This window comes from Scomber japonicus, chromosome 12, assembly GCF_027409825.1.
Source record: "Scomber japonicus isolate fScoJap1 chromosome 12, fScoJap1.pri, whole genome shotgun sequence".
Classification (NCBI taxonomy): domain Eukaryota; kingdom Metazoa; phylum Chordata; class Actinopteri; order Scombriformes; family Scombridae; genus Scomber; species Scomber japonicus.
The window spans coordinates 24,454,705-24,481,839 of NC_070589.1; the positions used below are offsets into that span (position 1 = coordinate 24,454,705).

Below are 27,135 nucleotides of genomic sequence, written 5' to 3' on the forward strand. Positions count from 1 at the left end.
ACGTGCCGTGCATTGCACCTAACAACTGTGCAGTCAAATTGTTGCCTGTCTGCGCAGCGGATATCCGCGTTTTTCTCCAAGGTTGTGCTTTTGGTTACTTACGGTAAGGTGGACCCGCAGTGTCCACTAAAGGATCAGGTGATCCACTAACTACGAAGCGAAGGCTGACTGGGGAAAATGCAAAATGACATATAGCAAATGTCGGAGCATAATTCATTCACATTTTCGGCTCGATTTCGGACTTAAATCGCACCGCTGGAGCTCCAATGTAACGATGGCACGTTAGGACTGGTGGCGTGACTGCGATTTTTTTTTTGATATTTTAATTTATGATAAATCACATTCACAGACAAATATTGGTTTCAACATGGGGCTGTGCTACAGTTTGCGTCCCCGGCTCTTCGGGGACCTGAGCGGCTCTATCTCCAACGCTACCTCGGACTCGGACCAGCCTCCGGACGCGACCCGCGCCGGGGGAGCGCGCCAGGAGGACACCGGGGGATGCGGGGAGACTTCGGCGCTACGCGGCGGCGACGGCGGCCCGGTGCGCCCCGGGGACCCTGCCAGGCTCCCGGCCGGGGAGCACCGCCGTGGAGACACCGGCACAGACGGTGTACTCATACAAAACGGAGGTGGCGGTGGAGGAGGAGGTGGAGGAGGAGGTGGTGGTGGTAAGGGGACAGGGAAGGACCGCGGCCGACGCTTGCAGCTGCTTCAAAAGACTAGCACCCAAAAGCAGAAAAACTGGGACAAATTGCTGGTGGAGGAGAAGGAGGCCCAGAAGGAGGCGAAGAAAATCAGTAAGAAAATTGACATTGAGCTGAGGGAGCTCAAACGGGAGTATAAACAGACGCATCGGCTGCTGCTGCTCGGTAAGTTGTGTCCCTCTGTGTTGTTGTTGGACTAGGAAGGTGTTTTATTATTAGAAACCAAAAACGTCCTGGCCTTTCCAGAAATTATGTCACTGCTCTGGCGAGGCCTTCTGCCACATCTGTTGGCTTGGCTGTGAAGACTACCCCCTACGGCTGTCAATGACAAATGATGAAGATGGACGGTAGCCGCACACTCACTGGGCCTGCTGTCCTGTTACTGTTACATTAGGGCTTATAGGGGATTTTTAAAAAATGCCAATTAAACATACTGTAGTTTATCCAAATGGACAAGTAGCCTATACACTCATCTATAGAGACCCTGGATACTGGAGTATAGTTTATAGTATAATAAAGGAGTACAAGAGTGTGACATCAGATAGAAAACAGCCTTTTGATTTACTTTGTCACATTTACAGTAAGGTCTAACAACAAAAAGGAGAGTGAAGTATCATACCTTGTCATATAGAGTATAGTTTTAGTAGACGTTAGTATAAATATCTATAGAAGTCATTTAACCTATACCTATTTGGCCATGCCTGCTTTGGAAACTAGTATAGTGTAGTTTAGTACATTATTTCAGTGTGTGTGTAGTAGGTGTCAGTAATCTAAGAGTATTAGTTGCTTAAAAGAAGTATATATAGTGTAGAATAGTATAATAACCTGGGTATAGTGGCCTAAAGTATAGTGTAGTCTAAGTTTACTGGTGTGCTATAAATTATAGTTAAATAGTGTGACTGTAGGATAGACATATTGTGTGAGTATAATGATGTTATTAGTAGTGTAGTGTGAGTATAGTGGCCTATTGTATGGCCTAAGTTATCGTTGTATGGTGTGAATATAGCATAGTGTAAGTATAGTGACGGATTGTAAGTTAATAGCAGTATAGTGTTAGTATAGTGGCCTAATGTACAGCGGCGTGTCGTAGGTTGTAGTGGTATAGTGTCCTCGTATATTGTGTGTAAGTTATAGTTGTGTAGTGTGAATATAGTATTGTATAATATAGTGTAAGTATAGTGATGTATTGTAAGTTAATAGTAGTATAGTGTTAGTATAGTGGCCTATTGTATAGCCTAGTATAGAGTAAGTTATCGTTGTATGGTGTGAATATAGCATAGTGTAAGTATAGTGATGTATTGTAAGTTAATAGCAGTATAGTGTGAGTATAGTGGCCTATTGTATAGCAGAGTATCGTAGGTTGTAGTGGTATATTGTGAGTATAGTGGCCTATTGTATAAAGTAAGTTATAGTTGTGTAGTGTGACTATAGTACAGTATAATGTAGTGTAAGTATAGTGACGTATTGTAAGTTAATAGCAGTGAAGTTTGAGTATATTGGCCTATTGTATAGCCTAGTATAGTGTAAGTTATAGTTGTACAGTGTGAGGATAGTACAGTATTATATAATGTAAGTATAGAGACGTATTGTAAGTTAATAGCAGTATAGCGTGAGTATAGTGGCTTATTGTGTAGCCTTGTATAGTGTATAGTGTAGTGTGGTATAGTATTGTGGTCTATTGTAATTTATAGTAGTATACTGGCCTAGTATAGTGGAGTACTGTAGGTTGTAGTGTCAGTATACTCTTTCGATTGAATGTGGTACATTTACAGTAAGATGTCTTTTAAATAAATATTCAGTGTAGTATGGTAGAGACGAGCATAGTATAGTGGAGTAGAGTATACTAGAGTGTTCTACATTTTAATATTGAGTATAGTTAAGTAGGATTTAGAATCATGTGTAGAGATCACATAGCTTTTGGCTATTGAGACATACTTGCTGTAAAAAAAGGTATAGTGTGATATCTGTCCATGAACAGTAAAAATAGCTGTCTGGTTAACTGTTGCACATTTACCGTAAGCCTTTTAAACAGATAAACGTGTAGCGCAGTAAAGTAGAGAGTAGCAGCCTGTAGTAAAGTAGAGAAGCATAATATGAAGTATGGTCTAGTATACTTTAAAAACATGTACAAATAAGGTCATTCATAATATATAAGTGTAGTGTAATATTAGGGCTGGGCAACCGACATTTAGAAACTCTAATCGACTTAATCTTGCTCATGTCAATTAATCGTGGTGTTCACTGTTGCCATGACAGCAAAGGTTGTATATCTTTAAGGAATTTGAAAACTTTTCTCCAGTGATCAGTTGAACTCAAACCATGATCTTTACATAGTTCTACTCAAGTAAACTAGACATTAACCACAGCGTCACACCTTAACACATCATTATTTTCACGCCCTAAAGATACTCATGTGCGAAAATATCACAAAACTACTGCGAAAATACATCATTGTTCATCAAGGGTGGAGATAATCGTTTATTAATCGTAATCGAGGTTAAAAGTTCAATTAATCGTGATTTTGATTTTTGCCTTAATCGTCCAGCCTTATGTAATATAGTATGGCAGAGTGTAGTACAGCCTCAAGTTTAACATAGTTGAGTGTTATATAGTGTAATATTAAGTATGGAGTAGTAGTGGAGTAAATTATAGTATAGTGTACAGTAGGTTGTCGCGTACTTTGTTGTTGAAATGATCAATCAAAAGTATATACTTGGTAATGAATTAATTCCATGTTTGATAAAGATGCATCCGTTTGATAAAGATACCAAACACCGGCCTGTCAGAGCTTCACACACAAAGACAAATGCTGGCTTTAGTGTTGTCATACCTGTACATACCGCAGCTTTCCTTATCTTGCTATGTGTCATACTGCCATAAATAATCAACGATAAGGCCTCAGTTATGGCAACTTTTAAGGTGGGTTTGACATTATGTTTGGCATTTTATAGAGTAAATGATTACTTAAGTTTATTTAAGAACTAAAAAATCACAAGGCTTACATCCATTTTATGTTATAAATGATGTTATCTGAGACTCGCTGGCATCCCATTATTGGTGTTTTATATGTTTTAGGCTGTCAAAAGACTTTTTAAACGTCAGTCAGCAGCATTACAGTACTATTCCTGGACAGTATGTTTCTAGATGGAGGTGTTTCAGACCAGACCTCTTCTACTCCTCCTACTTTAGGACATATTTCATCCTCTGCACACAGTTAGCAGAAAGGCTCCAATACACTTTTACTAATTTACCCCTCCTGCTGCTTTAAGGAGTAGAAGTAGAAAGAATTGCATACCCACGCAGTCATTATTTATTTGGATTGAGCTTGTGCATTGTGTTATTTTATCACACACACAGATAGTTACCATCTCTTGCAACCAACACTGGAATTACATGCAGGCTAAAAATCAGAGGCGAGTGTTAAACTTGCAAAAAATGAGCTTAAGTGCCACATCCGCTACCCTGATGAGGAAAGCAATGCTTGAATTTTGGCATATTTACAATAAACACAACCATAATTCATCTGCTTTCAGTTTTAAAAAAGTTGCATTATCGAGTATGATACTGCATGTTTAGTATCTGCTTTGCTTTAAATAGTGAAAGAGTTGGTTACTTTAAATAGTAAAGTGTGAACAGTTTAATTTCCTCACACAAACAAAGACAAGTGTCAGTGAGACATTCTCTCTGAGCGTTAAAGTTGCTACAGCATGTTTGACCTGTGTGATTTTAACATGTCATTATGGTTTAGGCGGCTTTCTTCACCGCTGTAGAATCACATTTATTTTCAGAGCTATCTGTCCTGGTTCACCCAGGAGCCTCAGCGCGAGCCACAGGCCACTTCTGGTTTTTCTTAAGAGGCCTTCGGGACTTTATACCCTCCAGGTCTCCAGTAGGACTCCTGTTGCATGCCAGAGGACTGAGGTGGTTTGTGTTCCTCTGAAAGTGGACACCTTTCAAATAGTGTTACATTTCAAGGCAACGTATGCTAGCTAATCTGGGTCACTTTATCTGTTTGTATTTGCTGCAGGTATTTAGTTGAATAATGATAGCCATAAGGAAGTATTGTTTATCCTAAATGGGCAGCTGTGTGCAGCTTGTGCGGGAAACCATCGTATTTATAGTCACTTACATTTTTGAATATTTGGTCATATGGAATCAAATTTTTGGTTTCTTGTTGTATAAACCACAAGTTCATAATTCACCGCAGTCAGAGATCATAATCATAGTAAGATAAGTTTCGCAAATGTCTCATATGTGTTTTGGAAATAAATGCTTGTAACTTACAGGATAAAAAAACACGCTGATGATTGATAACTCAGACACAGCTACTACAGTTTGACAAAATTCAGCAAGATTTGGGATAGGATTTGCAATAATGCTGTAGAAATAATTAATTTGTATTAAAGACTTCATATTTTCGGTTTGAAGGACTATTTTGATGTTCAGATTGGTACAGTTTCAGAAATGACAATAAAAAAGTTAGTCTGGTGGCAAATTTGTTTAACGTAAAGTTATTCAATAAATATGAAAGCTAATTTACATTTGTGACAGGCAGGCAGACAGACCGCTATAATAATGAGCAAATATCACCTGCTTTAATTCAAATTAGGTGCAGCCGCAACCGCTGAACTGAAGCTTTGCAAGTTGGATGCTTCTAAGTGGCCCGATAGGAAAATCAAATCAAAGTTTTATTACTATATTAAGTTTTCTTTAAAAAAAATGTTTAAGCGTTTTTATACATTGAAAATAATGTAAAAGTACATTTTAATCAAAAAGGCCTTCTTCTGTTTCTTCTCTGTTGCCATCATTTCTAATGGGAGTATTTGAGTTTTGGACTGTCAGTTAGAGAAAATAAGCAATTTGGGCTCTTATAAATTGTTATAGGCATCAATCAATAAATCGAGACAATACCCACCAGATAAACTGATAAAGAAAATAGCTGTTAGTGTCCTAATTTAACTGATGGTATAATGGATATGAATCTTATGATATGTCCCCCAAAAAGGATCTAACCATATGTCAGGCTCCTTCTGAAGTCTTAAAGGAGGCCGGCTGTTCCCTTCATATTTAACAGATCAAGGTAGTTCTCTAACTATCACCAACCACTGCAAAAGAAGATTGTTTATATTAATCAGAATAAAGGCCCAGTTGTGATGGGAATACTGGAGTTAAGTTGCCTTAAAATAGAACTTGTTTGTTTTTTAGACGTGGGAAGTCAAGTACATGATATATTTCGTGTTCATCAGGAAATTTCCGCTCAAGTGGGTCATTATTACGGACCCTTCTAATGAACACAATAAACACTGTCCTATTTTAAGACACTGCAAAAATGTCACTCAAATCAAATCCAATGTATTTTTTATTTTTTATAACAAACTTATTATTAAACATGTTTGACCAGAGGACAAAAATCTAAATTCCTTTTATAGAGTTCCTTTAGTAAATGAATACAGGAATACAGGGATGGGAACTGGAAGCCAAGTTCCTATTATTTCTTGGAAAGGAAGTAACTTTATTGTTAGGTCTCTTGGATCAGATTCTGTACAGGCCTGTGATAATATCTGTTACAGCTTTCCTAGATGTCCTTAACTGGCTGTTTCATATCTCAGCCTTATCACCCTTCACAAGCCAGAACAACAGGCTGTTAGCAATGTAGAAGACTCGACAGAAATGATCACTGAAATGAAGTAGGGAAGTTTGTAGCCAGTGAATACCTTGTTAGAAGTCATTTACTGTCCTGTTTTTTCTGTCTGTGTTCTTCCCCCTTAGTTTTTTTGGCTTCTATCCAGCATGTGAAACCATAATTTGGAAAAGCTTACTCATCCACAGAGACATATAGTGAAACATATAGCCCTGTTGCCCCTCCCCTTTAAATACCAGTAGAGTCAGGTGAACTTTGCTTCTGTCTAAATGGGTTTTATCATTGACCATTGCTGAACTTTGCTACCAAGTGTACAGAGTTCCCAGTTAACATAACGGCTAACAGGAGATACTGGAGTATGAATTATTGTCATATTTATGACACTGATAGCAGGGCCGTGGCTTGCATAATCTGAATGAAACTACACCAGAAGGACATTGGACTATGTTTTCTTTTTTTTTTTTTTTTTGCTTACTGTATAATTTACGCTTTATCAAGAGCCTCCGCCCTAAAAGAGTGTGCTTCAAAGTTCAGGAAAAAAAAAAAATCAAGCAGGCTAAATTTAGCTGGATATCATTTGGAAAATGTGCCTCCTTTTTACAGCACATGCTTCAATTATAGTTGTAGCTTGTAAACAAGTGTGGAAGGTTTATTTATAGAAAAACTCTATTAAGTGGCAGATACTGTTAGATTTACTGTAACAGTCCAAAGCAAAATATCCCATGTAGTTGAGTATGTTTAATGCATTTATTAAAGGATAATAATATAGTAGATCCTCTGTCATGTTTCCAAAATGCAGCTGTACATTATTGTGAGTTGGTTATTGTTAGCAAGTATCTTTAACGACCTTAAACTGCCAGGATATTTGAATTAAACTCCAAGCATTATAGTAATGTTGTTGCCCTGACAATACTAAAAACATATTTATCAGGCTTTGAATCAGGCAGAATTTACTTGTAGTTTAAATGACATTTGCAGTGTTGGCCTTAACTTTAACAAATTCACTCCACCTTTTAGTCGAGTTCAGATGAATATGCAGTAGGCTAAATATAAAAATCAGGCAATACTTTGTCAGACTTCCTGAAAAGGATGATAATTTATGCATCAGAACCTAATTCCATATCATTCATAGTGAGCTGACAGTTGCATGGGTTGCAATGCTGCCTCTGACCACTAGAGAGTGATGTGGGCCAGTCATTTGTTTTGACCTTGCTTTCTAAGGTGGGGAGACATGATTTTTTTTCACTCTCTCTCTTTTGGTAGGGGTGGTGGGAAGCAGTGGTGGTTACATTTTCACACCGCCATAAATGAAGTGAACATTCCAGTCTCGATTTGCATGATGCACAACTTTGCAGCGCTCATTTCACTACATGGAACTAGTATTTGCATTGTGTTTGCATAACGTGGACAATAACAGCACACTCCTTGTTATATGTTACACAAATAATTACTAGTGCTTGTCTCATGATATTGAATGATCTACGAGCGTTGATGATGTTGAGGATACGGTACAGTTTATTTGAAATGAGCTTTTTTCTAACCTGAATGCAATAGAGTGAGAGTTAGCTTAGCATTAGCTCAATGCTGAGGCCTTTGCTGCCAAGTTTTAGCAGTTGCTCTTGAATGAAACACTTTCCAAATTCATTCTCTGTTTTACACTTGCATACTGACAGACATATTAATAATGAAACATGACTGCTTCTGTTACCTACATATAACACAAAGGAAGTTCAGATGTGCAGTGTTGCTTGCTGACATGCCTAACCTTAACCAGCACACACACCTCGTCGTGGTCGATGGTGAGAGGAAGCCACAGCAAGCTAAACAAAAAGGTCAGACAATAGTCATAGTGTGACAGTTTTCTGTTTCCTTACAGCAAAGACTGTGAAATGCACTGACGCAGTTTTATTATTGTGGTGCATATTCTAATTTTTTTTTTTTTACACGTTTTGGATACAACATCATCATATGTCACAAACCTACTGATCTCAGCACACACAAGGTGTTATGTAAGGACAGACAACAGGCATTGTCCCACAGCATTGATCCAGTGGTGGTCTGTAATTTGAGGTTCATTTATAGTACTTGGTAGTTTTTAAATTCTGGTAAAGGCAGTAAATATCATTGTTAGCAGTTTCTTTAAAATCAATTTTTATTTGTAAAAAAGATGGGGCAGTTGTGAGACAAGTGTGTTAACTTTGTCTCTAACAAACATTGTCATTATACTGACAGTATACTGACATTTTAGGAAAACCTAATTATACTTTATGGTATTTGCTTTGGTATTTTTATTACTTAATGTGTTAACTATAGTAAACTGTTAAAACATATACTGTAATGTTCTGTGCTACAACCCCATTATGACTCAGTTCTGACTTTATAGTGACCCAATCACACTGCATGCCACGTTTATCTCTCATCACTGCACTTTTACAGTAAGCTGATGTACTGTACAAAGGTTAGGATGGTGCTGTGACTTGATGTAATGTGTACTTTTGATTAGTTAATCTAGCAAAGGGAAGATGATCTTTCCACACTGTGACTGAAAAATGCTGTTAGCCAGCTAGTTTAGGGGGCTCAGAGTTTTGCTCAGGATACTTAAACAGCTGGGGGAATGAGTCCAAGCCACTTTTATTAAGGGTTTGCAGAACGCACAATGAATAGCAAAGGTTCTTGACCTTTTATGACTTGTGATCGCACTTTCAAAAATACTCAGTTTGTCTACTTGCCAGACCTTATCTCAGTTTCTGACCAGTTCAACCAATATTGTCATTCCTTATTCTCAGATCGATTTATTTGAATATTTTTTGTGGCCCAGACAGGTAAAATGCACTTTGTGACCCTTAAGTTTATCACTTGAGTCACTGAGCAGGGCCCGGCCTTCCAGGTAGGAAACCATTGGTCTATAGAAGAGTTAAATTGTCATAAATGGTCCTTAAAATAGACACTAATAAGATAAGATATTTTCCTTGCCACTCTTTCCTTAACTACTCAAATCATCTACTCAGTAGTACAATATAAAAATAACCCTTTACAGGCTAAAGTCCTGCATATATACTTTGAACACAGGTAAAAGTTCACTTATTATCATCAAAATGCACTTAAAAGGAGTCTATTAAAAGCACCCACTATGCACCAGAGTGTCAGAGTTATATTATTGTACTGGTCGAGGTGAAGCTGATGTTAACTACTTAATTTACTATTTGGTAGTTAAGCATTACACTGCTTACACTGCTTATTTTATAAACGTATCATATGTTTTTAATGTTAAATCTTAATCTGCAAATGCTGTAACTTACATCTTCATACAAAACACACCATGTTGCAAAATATGAAGCATTGCTATAGATGAAAATGACCAATACTTTACATAAAGCAGGTAACATTTGCTCCAGCTCAACCACCTGCCACATTAAAATGCTACTTCTAACATAACATGTATAGTAATGTAAACCTCTTTGCATACGTATGATACTGTAAGTATATTTTGCTGGAAATTCTTGAACCTATGACTTATACTTGTAATGGAGTATGCTTACAGAGTGGTGTTGCTAATTTTACTCATATAATAAAAATATTCCCCCCCCCCCCCCCCCCCCAGACCTGTATTTTAAAAACTGTAGAGGTAGAGGAAGCCAGTGGTGGAAGAAGTATTCAGAGCCTTTATTTAAGTAAAAGTACTAATACAGAAAGTAAAAATACTCCTTTACAAGTAAAAGTTCTGCATGAAAAATCCAACTTAAGTAAAAGTACATTATGAGCTTGATGTAGTTAAAGTATTACAGTAAAAGTAGTGGTTTGGTCCCTCTGACTGATATATTATTATTATATATGACATCATTAGATTATTAATAGTGAAACATCAGCGTTAGAGCAGCATGTTACTGTTGTAGCTGCTGGAGGCGGAGCTAGTTTACACTACTTTATATACAGTTACAAAGGGTCACCAGGTAAATGTGAGGGGTTGTGAGATGATTAATAGGAGAGGAAAAAAGAAAAAACAAAGTTCTGATACACAAATCTGTTTTCAGTTTTAAGATTTTTGGTTAAATTTTGTCTATAGTCATTGAAATGAAACCATGTGAGAAGTTTAAGAGGGAAAGACTCACTATTTGGTGGCGCTGTTTTCAACTAATAGACATCAGAAATGTGACTCTGAATACACACTGCTTTTTTTGTAAGACGTCCAAAGTCATCTTTAACAACGTGTTATATTTCAAAAGCTTGTTATATTATCCACTGTGTCAAATCTTCATCTGAAAATGAACTAAAAGCTGTCAAATAAAATGCAGTGGAAGTAGAAAGTACAACAATTCCCTCTGAAATGTAGTGCAGTGGAAGTAGAAAGTAGTATAAAATGGGAATAATGTCATTTTTAAGTAGTATTTAAATACAATAGTTGGGTTATTTTTTTTGTGTAATGTGAGTTACTTTGCACAACTGGGTGAAGCCTAGTTTTTTATCAGGGCCACCTCACTGACTGGAGGCCAGCTAAAGAGACCCAGCCCCTCTGTGAGGCAGCATACAGCTTGGTTTCCACCCCTCCAACCCCGATCAGTTTGATAGCACAGGACTTTTAAAGCGAAGGGACTACGACTAAATTGGGGAAATGGCTCCTTTCCTTATTTGCCACATAAAGTTATAAAAAAAATGCTCTATCAGTTTGCGGCGGGGTTGTTAATGTTACAGTTTAACGCAGAGGCTTTTTTCTTTTTTTCTTTTTTCTTTTTTTTTTGTTTTCCACGGCTACTTCCTGGTGCCACAGAGAGAGGCAGTGCTGAGTTAAAGAGACAGAAATACTGATAGAAATTCAGATAGAAAAAAAAACACAGAGAGAGAAGAGAGAGGGGCTGGAGAGAGACGCGATAGGAACAGTTCACTTGGATTCCCAGAGATTGAAAAACCCTCTCTCTCTCTCTCTCCTCTTTTTCTCTCTCTTCTTGGTTCTTATTTATTTATATATTTTTTTTAAGAAAAAGGGGGGATCTATCTAATCTTCGTTGTAACGAAACCGGCCTCGTTATTTATTATATTCTTCGTCGGGGTGTGTGTGTGGTTTTTTTTTTTTTTTGGGTAAAGCTCACACACACACACTCACACACACACACACACGGTTTTGGATGACGGTCGGCTGCGGCTAAAGCGGAATTGTAACGGGGGAACATATTCCTCCCTCTCTCCGACGGAGAAAAAGAAAAAGAAGAAGGAGAAGAAGCCTCCTCGCCTTCGCAGAGATTTTTCTTTCTTTTTCTTTTCCCCCCCTTCTTTTTTTTTTTTTTTTGTTTTTGGGGGAGGGGGGGGTGTACAAATCGGACTCATTCCTTACATTATTTTTCACAAACCTCCCCCCCTCCCAATATCCTCCTTCTCCTCCCCCCCTTCTCCTCTCCCCCCTCCACCCTTTCGTCCTCCTAGAGTGATATATATTTTTTTTATTATTATTTTTTTATTCTAACGATTTCACTCATAAGGAAAAGGGTGATCGGGGCGACGGAAGAAGATGGGTTGTTTGGGCAACAGCAAGACTGAAGATCAACGCATCGACGAAAAGGCACAACGAGAGGCAAATAAAAAGATAGAAAAACAATTGCAAAAGGAAAGACAAGCGTATAAAGCCACACACAGGCTTTTGTTACTCGGTAAGGAGGGCTTGATTTATTCTTTATGTGATGGCAGACACGGAGAGAAAAATGAAAGCTAATAATCCCCCCCTTCCTTTTTGCTTTTTTTTTTTTTTTTTTGCTCGTATAGCGAACACGTATATCCCTCCTTTCTGTTTGACATGTATTTATTTGTATGTGTTGCGATGGGGTTAAAAAAAAGGAAAAGACAGAAAAAGAGAAAGATAGGATAGGAGAGAGCGAGCGAGAGAGAAGGGGGGGGGGGGTGTTTACGCTAAACCAGGATGTCCCCCCCCCCTCCTTTTTTTCGTGTTAATATGGTAACATTTTCTGCATGTGTGTGTTTTTTTTAATGGTGTATTTTGTATGTTATTTGTCTCGTGTGTGTGTGTGTGTGTGTGGTGTGTGTGTGTGTGTGTCGAAGGTGCGGGAGAGTCCGGAAAAAGCACCATTGTGAAGCAGATGAGGATCCTACACGTCAACGGCTTCAACGCAGAGTGAGTTTATATATATATATCTATATACATATATATATAGATATATCTATATGTGTGTACACTTATTATATTAAACAGCTACATCAGTGACACACACACACACACACACATATATGCTACAAAAACCCCATAATGTTAATGCTTATTCTGGTAATGAATAAGACTGTGGAGGCCAGAATATATCGCCTGTGAATGGATTTTCCCCAGGCACTGCAGCGCCTGTTGGGCCCAGTATCCCATGCAAAGCAGCTAATATCTCCCCTCCTCCTCCTCCTCCTCCTCCTCTCTCACTCTCTCCCTATCTCTCTCTCTCTCTCTCTCTCTCTCTCCCTCCCTCCCTCCCCTCCGTCTTCTTTTTTCCTCCTTTTTCGTGTACATGTACAGTTATCATACATATGTGAGGATCTCGGTGTCACACAGATGCCAAATTCACTGTTTCCTGTTTCATGTGAGAGAGGGTGAAAGGTTGTGATCGACACAGGCCTATTGATGATTTGTTTTGCTGCAAGGCCCTTGCATGGCATTGATCTTTACCAGTGGTCTATTTTAAACAGGCCCAGTGCTTGTCAAGAGGTCCTGTAACTGTACAAATATCCTCTGTGTACATTAATTCGAAGTATTTATCCAAAGAGGGGGGGGGGGGGACGGGTGGGGGGAGCTGGGTTTTTAAGGTGATATGGGGGGTATGATCTTGCATTTTTAAGATTTTTAAAAAATGGAGAAAATCTTAAACCACGGCGCACCATATCGCCTTATTTTATGCATTTCACTGATACCCCCCCACCCCTCCCCCCAAGCCTGAACACCTGTATTGTATTCATAATTGTACTAAAATCCAGTCTTAACCTGGCAGTCACCCTCGCCTCACTTCATCATGACCACCTTGATGATATGATCTTTTGTGGTGGATGGTTGTTATTTGGGGTTGTTTTTTTTTTTTTTTCTCCCCCGTAAACCCGCTGCCTCACTCGCACGTCTCTTGTTTTTTTGTGTCCCCCAATGCAGAGAAAAGAAACAGAAAATCCAAGATATTCGGAAAAACGTGAAGGATGCCATAGTGGTGAGTTTCATCTGTATCACTTCCCAAATGTGCTCAGCGTCTCTCTCTCCCGTTGCTCAACCGAATCCCACTGCAATCCCATTTCACTGATTATTATTATACGGGAGCTTACAATGAGATTTTTTTTTTCTTCCTGTATTTATCCTGATTAATGCTTGTTTTTTTGTGTGTGTGTGTGTTTTTTTTTTTCCTCCCACAACTTCTGCTTTGTAGACTATAGTGTCTGCGATGAGCACTTTAATACCCCCAGTTCCGCTAGCCAACCCAGAGGACCAATTCAGAATCGAATACATCAAAAGCATAGCACCTCTCTCCGACTTTGACTATTCACAGGTAAGATGTTCATAAAGTTTGTGTGTATGTGTGTGTGTGTGTCTGTGTGTGTGTGTGTGAGACCATGAAAGCTACCATGGTGTATGTGCTTTTTGGTCCTTCTAACATGGGTTTAGATGGTACATGATGAGTGTTTTACTGGTTTTAAGAGTCCTGTGTGCTAATCATGTAGATTTTGCTGATGTAGCTTAAGAGGAACCAGATTTAATTTTGACATTTTGACATTTTGACACAACACACCCTAATCTTTCCTCATTTTTACTCCTGTTTTATGAAGTGGTTAGGGGTCTTCCTTGTCCTCTCTTAAAGGGAAGTGTCAACTAAAAACCAGCAAGTTGAAGCTGATTCGTGTGCTGCAGAGTGTCGTAGGTTTGATTCCTCCTCCTTTTGTAGCATGGGGCCCAAATTGCACTCGTGTATGTGGCAATTGGGAACGCTGAGTCTGAGCACATGGGATTCTTTTCGGTGTGTGTGTGTGTGTGTGTGTGTGTGTGTGTGTGTGCGATCAGGCCATTCGATAGCGCGAGGTCATGTGTTGGAAATGTAGATAATGTTTTACATAATTTTTGAAAGTGTTCCTTGTTTGACACCGGCTGTGAAGCACAGCTAAAACAGGAATGACAAATGAATGTAGTGGCTACAGACAGACAGAGAGACAGACAGACAGACAGACTGCAGGAGGTTAAAGAGGGGTTTTTTTTAAACTTTTTTTGTTAGCGTGTTGATGAAAATGTTACTATCTAATGGAGGAAGTTACAAGAGTTATTCACCATTTTGTACAATGATCAGCACTTCTTTTGGAGTCAACAATGATCCCCATTCTTATCACTACAGTACTGAGCCATTTTAAAAGCGTTTGTTTGGCCTTTTCTTTATATAACACAGTATTTTAGAGATACAGTATGAAATGTATGTGATTTTGATGCTCCGCTGCTGTTTTGTGTATTAATGTCATAATTGAGGCCTTGTGGACTTTTTTTTGGGGGGGGTTCTCTCAGTCATCAGGTGTGATCAATACCCTCATATATTACTATGCTTCATCCTTAAAGTGGTATTGTTGTAAAGTGGTATTTTTTTGCTTTGCCACTTTGCAGGTTAGCATGATGTTTCTCAGCCATCCCTCTCAGCGGCTTTATTTAATGGTACATCACAAGAATCCCCATTTAAAAGGCTTTGGGGTGTTAATTTCCTGACAGGCCCCACTGTGAGTGTGTTAACAGGGAAGCAGTAGTCTGTGCTGCTCTGATGGTGTGTGTGTGTGTGTGTGTGTGTGTGTGTGTGTGTGTATGTGTGTGTGTGAGGGTCAGGGGGGCCATGGGGAGAGCCGGCGTTGAGTTCCCAGGCCCGACCAGGCCAAAGGGAACAACATGGCTCTGTTTGGAGTGTCTGCGCTTGTCATCGGTCTCAGGCTTCACTTGTGCTGTCAGTGTCACCACTACATTGTCACTTAGTGCCACCAGGCATGATATCCAATACAGCAGCGCAGGAACACGGCCAATCAGTAACCTGTGGCTTTCACCTGTTGGCGCCGTTTTGAAACATGGAGGCATATTTTACCTGGATGATGTCATGGTCAGCCAAACTGTTGAGGATGAACATGATGCTGAGTACATGTTAGAAGTTGAATTGCCAGGCTGTGCTGCTGCTGCTGCTGTCGACAGAAAAAGAAGAAGTAGAAGTTATTTTTGGATTTCCTAAATTTGACTGAATGACTTGATGAAAAGGTTGTGAGTGAGAGGCGCATAAGGCAGCAGCTAATGTTGATGTTTTCACTCACAATTAACCTGTTCATTTGTTTTTATCACCATTCTGGTCACAAATGCCAATCATAGTGGTCAAAGGATCTCCAAACTTCTTATTTTTCGCTGAATAGCAATCCCAAACCCAAATATATTCAACCTACAGTGATGTAAAACTGAAAAAAAACAACAAATTAGTGTATTTTAGAAGCTGAAACCAGCAAATATTTGGTTTTTAAGCTTCATAAATGACTGAAGTGATTATTATGTTCTGTCAATTAACTAATCTCTTCAGCTTATGATTTATTTGCACACTTTTCCCACACCAATTATAATAGTTTTGTCTATAAAATGGCAGAAGATGGTAACAAATGGCCATCACACTTTCCCATAAGCCAATGTCTATAGGTGAGGTCACTTTTATTTTATAAATGTGTGAATATACCAATAAGGTGCTGCTCTTCAGATGGCTTGTTTTCTAGTATAAAACCTAAAGATGTTCAGGTTTTGGAAGCTCTAGATTGAAATCTTATACTGTTTTTGGTATCGTTAGCTTAAGTTACAGTACATCAGATATCGTTAGCTTAAGTTACGGTACATCAGGTATCGTTAGCTTAAGTTACGGTACATCAGGTATCGTTAGCTTAAGTTACAGTACATCAGGTATCGTTAGCTTAAGTTACGGTAAATCAGGTATCGTTAGCTTAAGTTACAGTACATCAGGTATCGTTAGCTTAAGTTACAGTACATCAGATATTGTTATTTTGAAGTGGCGGCTAACTAAAAAAAGTGTTTCCAGTCGGTTCCGGTGAGTGAACAGCGTGGTGGTGGTGGTGGTGGTGTTGCGTTGTGTCATGGTCTGTTGGAGGCACAGTTGGTGGAGAAGTTGGTGTGTCTCTCTCTCTCGTCTATTAAACCTCACATCTAGTTTGTGAATGGTGACACTGAATCTTTGATTATTGAGGACTCGCCCTCTAATATATGATCTTTCTTACACCACAAGCTAACTAAACAGGCTTTGGAAATACACCGCACACACACACACACACACACACACACACACCCTGCTATAACAGCTTTTTTATTTTATTTTTTTAACACAGTAGATCTGGTGTCGATATCCCTTTTGAAGTTTTGAAATTAGATTGGCGTGAACCTTCGCTGACTGGCAACTTTGTAAAACAACAATATCCCCTTGTCCTGTATGTAAATCAGCATGCTTAGTTTAGATGGCCTTTAGTCCTTTATCATCAAAGCATCCTTTTTAAAAAACCTTTTCCCCTCTGTAGCAACGGACGGGATAACAGCAGGGCACAGTGGAAAAGAACGCACGGATACAAACGGTCGTCTATGCAAATGGAAACAAATGCCAGTGCGGTAGCTATGCTAGCCGCCCCGACAGCGTCCATCAACTGAAGTGGAGCAAATTCAAATGAGCCCTGGCCCCTGTTTTTTTTTTTTTTTTTTTTTGACTATGTAGCTTTCTCTCTATCAGACATGTTAAAGCCTACATATAATCCTCTAAATTTGATGCTTAAAAAAAAACCCCAGCAGGTGACTCTAAATACTGAATATTAAGTGTCATTTGAGACCTTGTTTAAATGTACATCGTGTATTTATCTCCCCCCAAACAAGACAACACAAGGATTTAGAGTTTGTTCTTTTGACTTTTTTAAGATATGAGTTACAGTGTGTGGAAGGTGAGCTTCTCTGTTATATGTGCATTACCTCAGTGCAGCCCCACCCATTTCTGTTGAGCTGATCTAACTTTTGTTGCTCTCGGTGCAGAGTTACTGTGTACTGCACACACACATGAATCGGGTAAAATCCTTCACATAACACTTGTTCACACCGGTGGCTGTCAGCGAGTGTGTGTGTGTGTGTGTGTGTGTGTGTATATGTGTGTGTGTGTATAACTTTATTTAATATTGTCTGATGTCAGTTTACAGGCCAACCCAGTAATTATGACTTTCTATTAAGGAACATGACCTGCTTCTTCTTCTTCTTCTTCTTGCTCCTTTTTTTTGTGTGTCCTCTTCAATGCAGCTGTTTTTTGAAGGGTAACGTGTTTTTTTTAACGCGGCTTGTTGTTGGGGGGGGCGGGGGTTCTTGGAGATTTCACAGCTTCAGTCCTAGAAGTTTGTTTTTCCTCTAATTGATTACTTGTGGATCTGTGATGTGGGGCAAAGGGTGGCGAGGAGGGCTGATCCATTTTTGGAACCATGTTATGAAAGATGAACAGTCTCAAACAGTCTCTCCTTTTGCTTTTTGCTCTCTCTCTCTCTCGCTCTCTTTTTTTTTTTTTTTTTTTTTTTTTTTTGGCTAAATTTGCCTGTACTGTTTAACTGAAGTAACCCATGAAAGTCAGGTCTCTGTGCTCGGTGACTTGTTATCTAACACACATATATTCTATTCAAATGCAATAGATGTGGCGACGATGGTGATTTTACTGAGGACTTGGCCCCGGCTCGGTCGGTCGGTCGGCAGGCTGTGTATGTATGGAGGGGATTTAAGGTTATTGGCCACCGCTGTACATTTTGCTTCAAGGCCAAAAGGTCCTTTTTAAAAAAAAAAAAAACTTCACCCAGAGGAATTCAAGCGTTTTCCCTCGCGACGCAGAAGATGGCTGACCACAACTCCTCGTGCGCTCCTCAACTTTCTGTTTTTTTGCGAAGTTGAATCAGATTTAGGCCATTTTGTTCTGTGTCAGCCTGACCTATATGATTCAAGTGAAATATTACATCACACACCTCCCTAACTTGATTTTAACATTGAAACTAAGTAAGTTGTAAAAAAGCCATCGCAGAATCGGCCTCATGTTTGGTGATTGGGGGGAAAAAAAGAAGAGGGTGGAGAGGGGGTGGAAGTAGAAGTCTTGGGGAGGGGGGGTGGGAGCACAGGAAAGAGTTAAAAAAGCTTGTGTTAAAGCAAATTCCCTCCTGGTCTCTTTCTGTGTTATCAGTTCCTCTGTAGGGCACTGCAGCACACACTGCATTTATTCAAAGGCCCAGTGTCACACGCCTCTGTGGAAAAGAGCCCTGAGGACCATACTCTGCTTTTTTTTCCCCCCTTCTCTCTCTCTCTGCCCCCTTCCACCCTCTACCCCTCATCGTCTCTCCATCAAATCCCGATGCTTAATTTGGGCTCCTTCCTTTTGAGCCCCTCGTTTTCCACCGGTGTAAAAAATTTGGTGAGTCCTGCAGAACTAATAGCAGAAGAATGTAATTGGCACAGTTAAATCTTATTGATATTAGTCGAGGTGGGTGTTGGGAGTGTGACTGCAACACAAGTGGAAGCAAACACAGGCGAGAAAGCAAATATGGCCTCATTTCCCTTTTGTGTGCGGCGTTGCAGGTGAACGCTTCGTTGTCGTGAAACTTAAAGTTATAATAAAGTGACGGTATCTGGACGTTGCTTAAACGCAGCGAACACGATAGCATCGCAGTGTTTAGGTGTACTCCTGACTTGTAGACGAAGTGTGACACCACATTCATCTGTAAAGGAGGAAAAAGTAAACAAATATTAATATTAGTCTCTCTTCTGTCTCTCTCTCTGTGTGAGACTTCAGTCGACTGGATCAGTGGATTTCCTTCAATGTTGAACTTAATCACCGGATCTGCCGAGAGGAGATCTCCCGAAGCATGTGATCATTTATCAGGCTCTCCCTTCTCCCTCTTGGTTCGGGGCTACTTTCACCCTCTCTCCACAGTCAGAGCGCAGAGCCAGTGCTGAGTGCAGAGTCATGTGGTGGTTCCAGGCTAGAGGAGGAGTCCATCTGAAAGACATGTGCACAGGAGGCGACGAGGGATATTAGCCCAATCATCTTTGTTTAGGGCATACAGAGCGTCCTGGGAAATGTCTCAAAGTCATTGATAAGATGAGTCCCCCCCCCACCCCCCCCCCCCTCTCATAATGCTCCCCATTGTCCAGGAGTAGGAAGTCAGCTGAAGCTCTGAGACTATGTATAGTCATTTACAGCATCATGCCTATGGATGGATTTTGCACAGCTATATGTATTTTTAGGAGATGAAATTAAGCGTTTCAAATATATTATTTCTATATTTTTCTCTTCTGCATTGTTATCTTTAACTGGATCACCATTAATTAGCAGAATCCAAGAGTGCCACCTATGCTGCTTTAGTTTAGAGTTGAGACAGCGGAGCTTGTGACCAGAAAGTCATGAGTTTGAATACAGGAGTCGCCGGATAAACGAGTGTTTGAGGGAGTGAATGAGAAAACGGGAATCAACTCGTTTTCCTGCTGCTGGAAGTGCAAAGTAAATAATACTAGTAATACTTGTTTTGGTGTGTACTTGATTAAATATTTAAAAATCTAAATTTCAGCTTTTACATGAATCTTGATGGAAATACATCAATGTGATCCTATTTTGTCTGTATGAGAAAGTGAGTATTTTTATTTTAGCTTAGCTTAGCTTAGCATAAACACTTGCTGAAGCTGAGGGAACTACAATTCTCTTTCGATGGTTAGATTCTTGAACTATTTCCACAGTTTCCACCAGCACTTATATGTAGCGTCTCTCTGGCTGTAGTGCGGCTATCAGATTGGGTTCTGGGAGGTTTTAGAGGCTTGATGGTACCAAATATGGTTGGTGGCACTTCCTGGGACCAGGCTGATCTACCTGAGCAGCTCCTGGACCAACAGTAGATCCAGGAGTTGTACAAGTGGTAGAGTATGGCGACTGTGCTTGGCAGAGGTTTTGTATGGATCGTATTTATTGTGTCGTCGTCGTGTCGTTGCGGCTGTAGCTGAGGAATAGTGAGCATCTAGTTTTTCTCCAATCACTCCAAACCTGCACTGCGTGTCATGGCAGCACAGTTTTCAACAACTATGAGTCACATTTTCCAAGTACAAAGTCCAATTTCTAAATATTTGGAGCGGTAGTAAAATGCTACATAGTTGAAAGTTATTAAAACTAACACATACTAACCTGTGCTCACCTGTACTTCAATGTAACGTGAAGTATCTACTAAGGTAACAGATATAGAGACTGGTGTGTGTGTGTGTGTGTGTGTGTGTGTGTGTGTGTGTATGATTTTGGGGGTTTGTGTTGAAGGTCTACATGATTGCAGATTGTTTTTTTTTATCCTTTTGTAAAGTAAAAAAATTGAAAATGAAAACCACAATACATGTTTTTGTCGATTATGTGTGTTTTTTTTAAAAAGAAATATTGATTGTATTTTCTTCATTTTTCTTTTCACAGGAGTTCTTTGATCATGCAAAGAAGCTGTGGGACGATGAAGGAGTGAAGGCATGCTTCGAAAGGTCCAATGAGTACCAGCTCATCGACTGCGCACAATAGTGAGTTCAGACATTAAAATAATACTTTTTGAGCTTTGGGAAACTTTACATGTTCATACAACATCAACTACATACATACATACATACATACAGGACTTAATCTGTTATTTGTGCAGCTGTAACACACCGAGAGCTAAACAACTGAACTGGTTTACTTTTACAGCCCTTATTTAAAAAAAGATTGTCCGTCCTCTTTTGTGCCGTCGTGTTTGAGGTGAAAGCTCTGCAGTGTGCGCTGGTGTCAAGTCATATATGAACACGGCAGAGATATGTTTACTCTGGGTGTGGCAAGGCGAGCGGCAGTTGCATTCGTCCTTTGGAAAATTATACATATATCTCCTCAGCGTCAGCACGTGTGACATTTCACCATGGCGATATGCAAAGTCCGGTCTGGCCAGTATTAAAATGCCCACCTGCTGAATTCAGTGGGATTTGTGTTGATGTAACATTTGCTTGTAAATTTAAAAGCGTTAATAATGTTATGGTTTAAAATGTGTTATTTGTGTGGCGGTGACAGTAACAAAAATCCACATGTGGAGTTAAAACGGTTCATTTTAACGTCTCCCAAACCTGAGCAAATCTATGTGGGTCATGATTGGGTTTTTGGCTATCACCTGTGTAGAGTTTTTCACAATGGTACAATCCTCCAGATACTGTTAGGAAATATACTGATAACTGCAGTGTGGCAAGGCGCAGAAACTGGTGCCTGTTTGCACGGTGCCCCAGATTATTTGTAAGGGTCCAACAAGTACCTCGGGCCACCGTAGGGTTGCTGGTTGTTACACAGCGGAGGGGGCCCCTCTTCTTGCCTGTAAAAGGAAGTTTGGATATGCAAAGTGACTCACTGATTACAGTGCTCTCCTTCTGCTTCCTCTCTGACTCACCTCTGGATTCACATGTAAATATGAGGACATGGTACACGGTACAGACTCAGGAGTGCGGCCCGCTGAAAGTTGTCCCCTCCCATCCCAAAGGTTGGCTCTCTTTATCTCTTAGCGCTCAGTCAAAGGCACTCCTCTTTATCAGTGACTGGGGGATATTGTCTTGTTGTCAGTGATCTGTGAGCCCTGCGTTACATGGGTGTAGTGTCAAGATGTTTTTAAGATGGTATAGCACGTAGACAAACAGACTCTGTACTCTTTTTTTTTTTTTTTTTTCAAATTCTTTTCTTTCCTTTTCCCCCGTTCCTTGAACATAAATTTGACTTCGGGTCAAGTCTTCCCTCCCTGGTTGCCCTGCCTCCATAAGAAAGGAGAGAGATAGTCAGGTGATGGTTGGAGAGTCACATGAATCTGTAAGGTGGAGCTGTTACAGTCCGGGGCCTGTGTTTGTCTTTGCTGCTCTGAGTCAGTCTGTCTGCGGTCGGACTGCACAATATTTAAATCCTGTGTTCATTTAAGTCAATATTCCAGTATCACGACGACACCACGCAGTATTGTGCTATTATAAACCTTTAAAATCGTCTTTTATGCCCCTGTTATAATTCTGAATGGAGGCTTAAATCTGAATATTCAGTGTTGTAATAACTAAAACCGCAGAGGCTTGAATATACAGCCATCCTGTGACATGAGTAAACATTAACAGAGTGAAATTAAGACATGGAAAGTATAGAAAATGTCAAAAAATGAGTGCTGCTGGACAGTTTTCTTTTCTTTTTTTCCACATTTTCTTGTTCACTACTTCAAACTATCCAGTGTTTCTTTTTGTTTAAAGGTTATAATACATCCAAAAAAAAATGGTGCCAAAACATTGATGCTTATTTCTCAGTTTGGAGTCCGAACGCTTCTCTCTATCTGCACCCTCCTCCTCCTCCTCTTCTTCCTCCTCCTCCTCCCCCCCTGAAGTCATTCATTTTTTCCTCCACATTTGATTGCCTCTCTCCCCTGCCCTTCTTCGCAGCCCTCCTATCTCCCGCCTCTCTTGTCTCTCCCGATTGGTTCAAACAGCCGATGAGGAGTCGTACGTATGTTTGGCCAATAAATCATCATCAGGCTAACAAGTTTATATTACTGGTGTGTAAAAAGGAGATAAATAATGACCGTAAGTCACAGCTTCATGTGGTTTAGATTTTTGAAAATCTACAAATAGAGAGAGATAGAGAGTAAAAGAGAGGGGAGGAGTGGGGGGGAGTTTGATTTTTAACACCGTAAATAATCTTAAAGGAGTAGTTTTTAGTGGCTTTTATTATACATGTGAGAAAATTAGCTTGTAGTTGATTTTTGAAGGAGTTCACATGTATTTTAGTGCTGTGCAATGACATAAAAGTCCAAAATGAATCAGCAGTGCCTATTGTGACTTTTTTTTGTGTACATTTTTACATCTAAAACTCATTTTACGGTCGTGTGATTCAGTAAAAATATCTCGGTGATCTCCTGTTGTCAGTGTTTTTTGTGCTTGATTGATGTCTGGAATTTGTCAGACTGCGTGGCCTCTCACTTACTTCCTCTCTCGGCATTAACCTCCGTATGAACTCTTTAGTATGGTAGGGCATTCGTAGATACTCTGTCCTACATGGCAGCCGACCTGTCTGTGTGTAAAGGCGCACACACACACACACACACACACACGGACACACACACACCTATTGTTGTTATGACCACTTAACTACACTACCCGCTCTCTCTCTCTCTCTCTCTCTCTCTCGCTCTCTTGGTCGTCACTATCCTGGAAGTCGTTGCAGTGCTGGCAGCAGACGGCTCCAGCGGCCAACTATGTTGAAAACAAGGGAGCAAAGTTCACAACGTTGAATTTTTGGTTTGTTATTGACTCCGGTATTGTTTCATGAATTATCTGACTTTCTTTTTTAAGTTTAGGAAGATTAGGAAGAGGCGTGTTGGTTTTTTTTTTTTAACACCACGAGGGCCTGTGTGTGTTTATCTCTCATTACTTACAACTTTTAACTCATCTCTTTTTCTCCTTTTTAAATTTTTACTCCTGATCTTCAACACCTGCTCTATCTTTCTTTGTGTGTGTGTGTGTGTGTGTGTGTGTGTGTGTGTGTGTGTGTGTGTGTGTGTGTGTGTGTGTGTGTGTTGAACTTCCACGGTTTTGTGTGTTTGTGAAGTAGGCCACATCTTGTGTCATGAACATGATAAGAGCGCTCTCACTCAGTCACACCGAGAGTAAATTAAAGAGGAAGTTGGGCCCTGCATGCGTGCGGCTGTGTTTTTTTTTTTTTTTTTTTTGTGGGAGGAACAGATTGGCAGGCAGCAACCTTACATGCTAACACAGTCAAACACAATAGATATACTGTCATGAAATCACTGTCAGATCAAAAAGGGAGGGAGGGGGAGGGGGAGGGGGAAGGGCGAGAGGAGGGGGGGGGGGGGGTGTTTTAGGTTTTCTGTACCTTTCTGACTTATTTAGATGGTGTGAAGGCAGATTAAATGCTCCTCTGTTGTCCTTCAGAGACCTTGTTGCTCCACTGGCAGATATTTTTTTTTTTCCAGCAGGCCTGACAGTGGACGGCCCATCGGACAAAGGCACAGGAAATAAGCATGGGCCGATGGGGGAGTGCTTGTTATGCCAAAGAGCAAGCATCGATGCTTTTGGAAATCCTGTCACCCATCGATCCGCCCCCCTCCTGCATCGCACATTTATACGTTTTAAGAGCACAGATATGTGTCTGCCCAGCTGATTGATTATGAGCTATTTTCAGCCGCGGCCGGCCAGTTCCATTGCAAATGCTTTTTGTGATGTGTCAACGGCAAAATCAAACACTTTTTCACATGCAAATCTGAACTCCAAGGCCTCTTTTTTTTTTTAAACCTCCTCCCCTGGGGCGAGTGTTTGTTGCAGTCCCCAAACAAATATGACACAATTCATATACTTAGGTGTTGTTTTTTTTTTATTAGTGTTAGATGGTGGGTCTATGGAGGTCTTTTTCCTGTGTTGTGTCAGGCCGCATGCAGCAGAGACTGGGCCAGAGATGAGATGAGGTGCTGGATCTAGATCTGGATCTGGAGTCTGAGAGTGTGACTAAAAGAAATGAGGCTAAAAGAAACAGCTGAGCGACACAGCTGGGGGTTTATTCCTGCGACTAGAAAAACCAAAAACGAGGCCCGGGACACAGAAAAGAGACAGAGCTGATGCTTAGGTACAGGAGTGTGATGATGATGATGAGGAGGATAAAGCTGAGTTTGAGCTGATTGGGTTTATTTTTATTATCTTTTTGTGATTAGATATGCCTCTGGACACAATGAGTGGGCACCTATAACCTCCCTCTGTTCATTTTCTGTCAAAAAATCAACTATTAAAGCAACTCTGAGCTTTTTTGTGTTAAGGATACACCTGTAGACACTGCAAGACATTGATAAGAATGATGGATTTGGGAAATGTTTTGCTGATTGTTTAAAAAAACCCTGAATATTTCCTATTTCCAGCCTCTTAGTTTGAAGGACTTGATGGTTTCTTTTGTCTTATGTGATTTTAAACTGAATATCTCTGGATTTTTAACCATTTCTCAGCCAACAAAAACACCACCACAGACTTCAGGAAATGGTTTTGGACATTTTTATCTATTTTCTGGCATTTTATAACCCAAAAGATTAATAGAACTATCTAGAAAATAGATACATTTGAGATTTTTTTTTTGCTGATTGTTCAAAAATAACCTAAATACATTTCCTATTTCCAGCCTCTGAGTTTGAAGGATTTAATGCTTTATTTTGTTTTTATGTGATTTTAAACTGAATATCTTGGATTTTTTTTAACCATTTCTCAGCCAAAAAAAAGCAGGAAGTGGGTTTGGACGTTTTTTTAATCTATTTTCTGGCATTTTTTATAAACCTAAAGATTTAAGTGGCAGGTTATTTAATAGTGACACTTAGTTTCAGCTATACTTACCTTACCTAAAGGTTACTTATACTTTTGTGCCTCTCTGTTTTATTTCAATCTCAATGATCATCCCTCTCCAGTCAGTAATCCCCCCGCCAATCCCATCCAGAGTGAATGGTGATCACTCCAGTAAACACAGACACACACACACACACACACACACACACACACACACACACACACACATACACACACACACACATATACGAATGCACTACGACAGGAAGATGAGACTTGGCCCTGACTCACCCTCCGCACTGAAACAAATATCAGATTGTTCTTGTTCTAGCCGTCCAGAGATATTCACGCTTTTTTGGCCCGTCGCCCGTCGATCCTAATGAGGATTAAATGAAAAAAGAGCAAAGATCAAAATATTAAGGGGAGAAGAAGAAGAAGTGTGGGGTATTATTCAGGGGCGGATTGGAAAGTGGGTGTCATCGCACACTGTTTAGAAAAAAAAAAAAGAAAGGAAGAAAAAAAAAAAAAGATGGTAATCACAACAACATGTCCTGACTGTAACTGTGCTCAGAAAAGTGAACTGAAATCACTGCAGTATTTTTAAAATGCGGAAAGAAGAAGAAAAAAAACACATTTGGTGAATTTGAACTTTTTCTTTATTGGACGGTCAGTTTAATACGCTGTTATTTGGCAACTTGTTGATTCATAATTAAAGATTTAAAAATAAAAATGTAAGCACACTGTCGTCCCTTCTGTCAGGAGGAGGATCTGATCAATTATGGAGTTAGTGTTAATGGATAAATAACCCTTTACATACTGATCATATTCTGACCCTTCACAGTAATGAAGAGGGTCATTTTAACCCTCTTTATAATTAGTCCCTATACCAAATTTAGCATGCATGTACAGTCGATCTTATCAGTCATCAATAAATAGATGATTCCTGCTTCATTAAAGCTACAGACAGCTGAGAGAAAACAATCACTATATTATGATCTTATGTTATCTAAAACACAACAGAACATAATTAATATGGATTTTATTAAAAGTGAAGGATGAAACAACATTTTTGATATATTAGGTTTCATTATAACCATTAAATCCATCAATACTTTTACATTTTTTTCTATTTTTGTGTAGTCTGGGCCACTTTAGCAAAAGTCATACAATCTGAGACGTTAATTAAAAGTCATTCGGGCTGTTTTTACTGCTTTCAGATGTGAGCATGGGTCAGATTTGACCTGAACAGCATGTGAGATGAGATGAATGCAGTTTTTAAACTCACTGCCTCACTTATAATAAAATCAAATGTGCGTTGATGATTGTAGGTGGAGATCTAGTGCGGTGTGGTGTGGTGCAGCTGGGACGGGACACCCAGCAGTCCCACACACACACACACACAGTCCTGGAGATGGAGAGGGGGG

General features: G+C 39.8%; 1 protein-coding gene across 2 annotated transcripts in view; it reads left to right on the plus strand.

Moving 5' to 3' along the window:
• The first annotated feature begins 241 nt into the window (after positions 1 to 241).
• LOC128368834 (guanine nucleotide-binding protein G(olf) subunit alpha) overlaps positions 242 to 27,135 on the plus strand; it is a 50,718-nt gene continuing 23,824 nt past the window's right edge. Inside the window, exons 1-5 of one of the 2 annotated variants that reach the window (XM_053329720.1) lie at positions 242 to 872; positions 12,394 to 12,466; positions 13,472 to 13,526; positions 13,740 to 13,859; positions 20,820 to 20,917. In XM_053329720.1, coding sequence (XP_053185695.1) covers positions 368 to 872; positions 12,394 to 12,466; positions 13,472 to 13,526; positions 13,740 to 13,859; positions 20,820 to 20,917 — 851 coding nt within the window. In that variant the 5' untranslated portion in view covers positions 242 to 367. Of the gene's footprint in view, positions 873 to 11,480; positions 11,988 to 12,393; positions 12,467 to 13,471; positions 13,527 to 13,739; positions 13,860 to 20,819; positions 20,918 to 27,135 lie in introns of those variants that run through there. The other variant, XM_053329721.1, reaches the window with a different exon arrangement.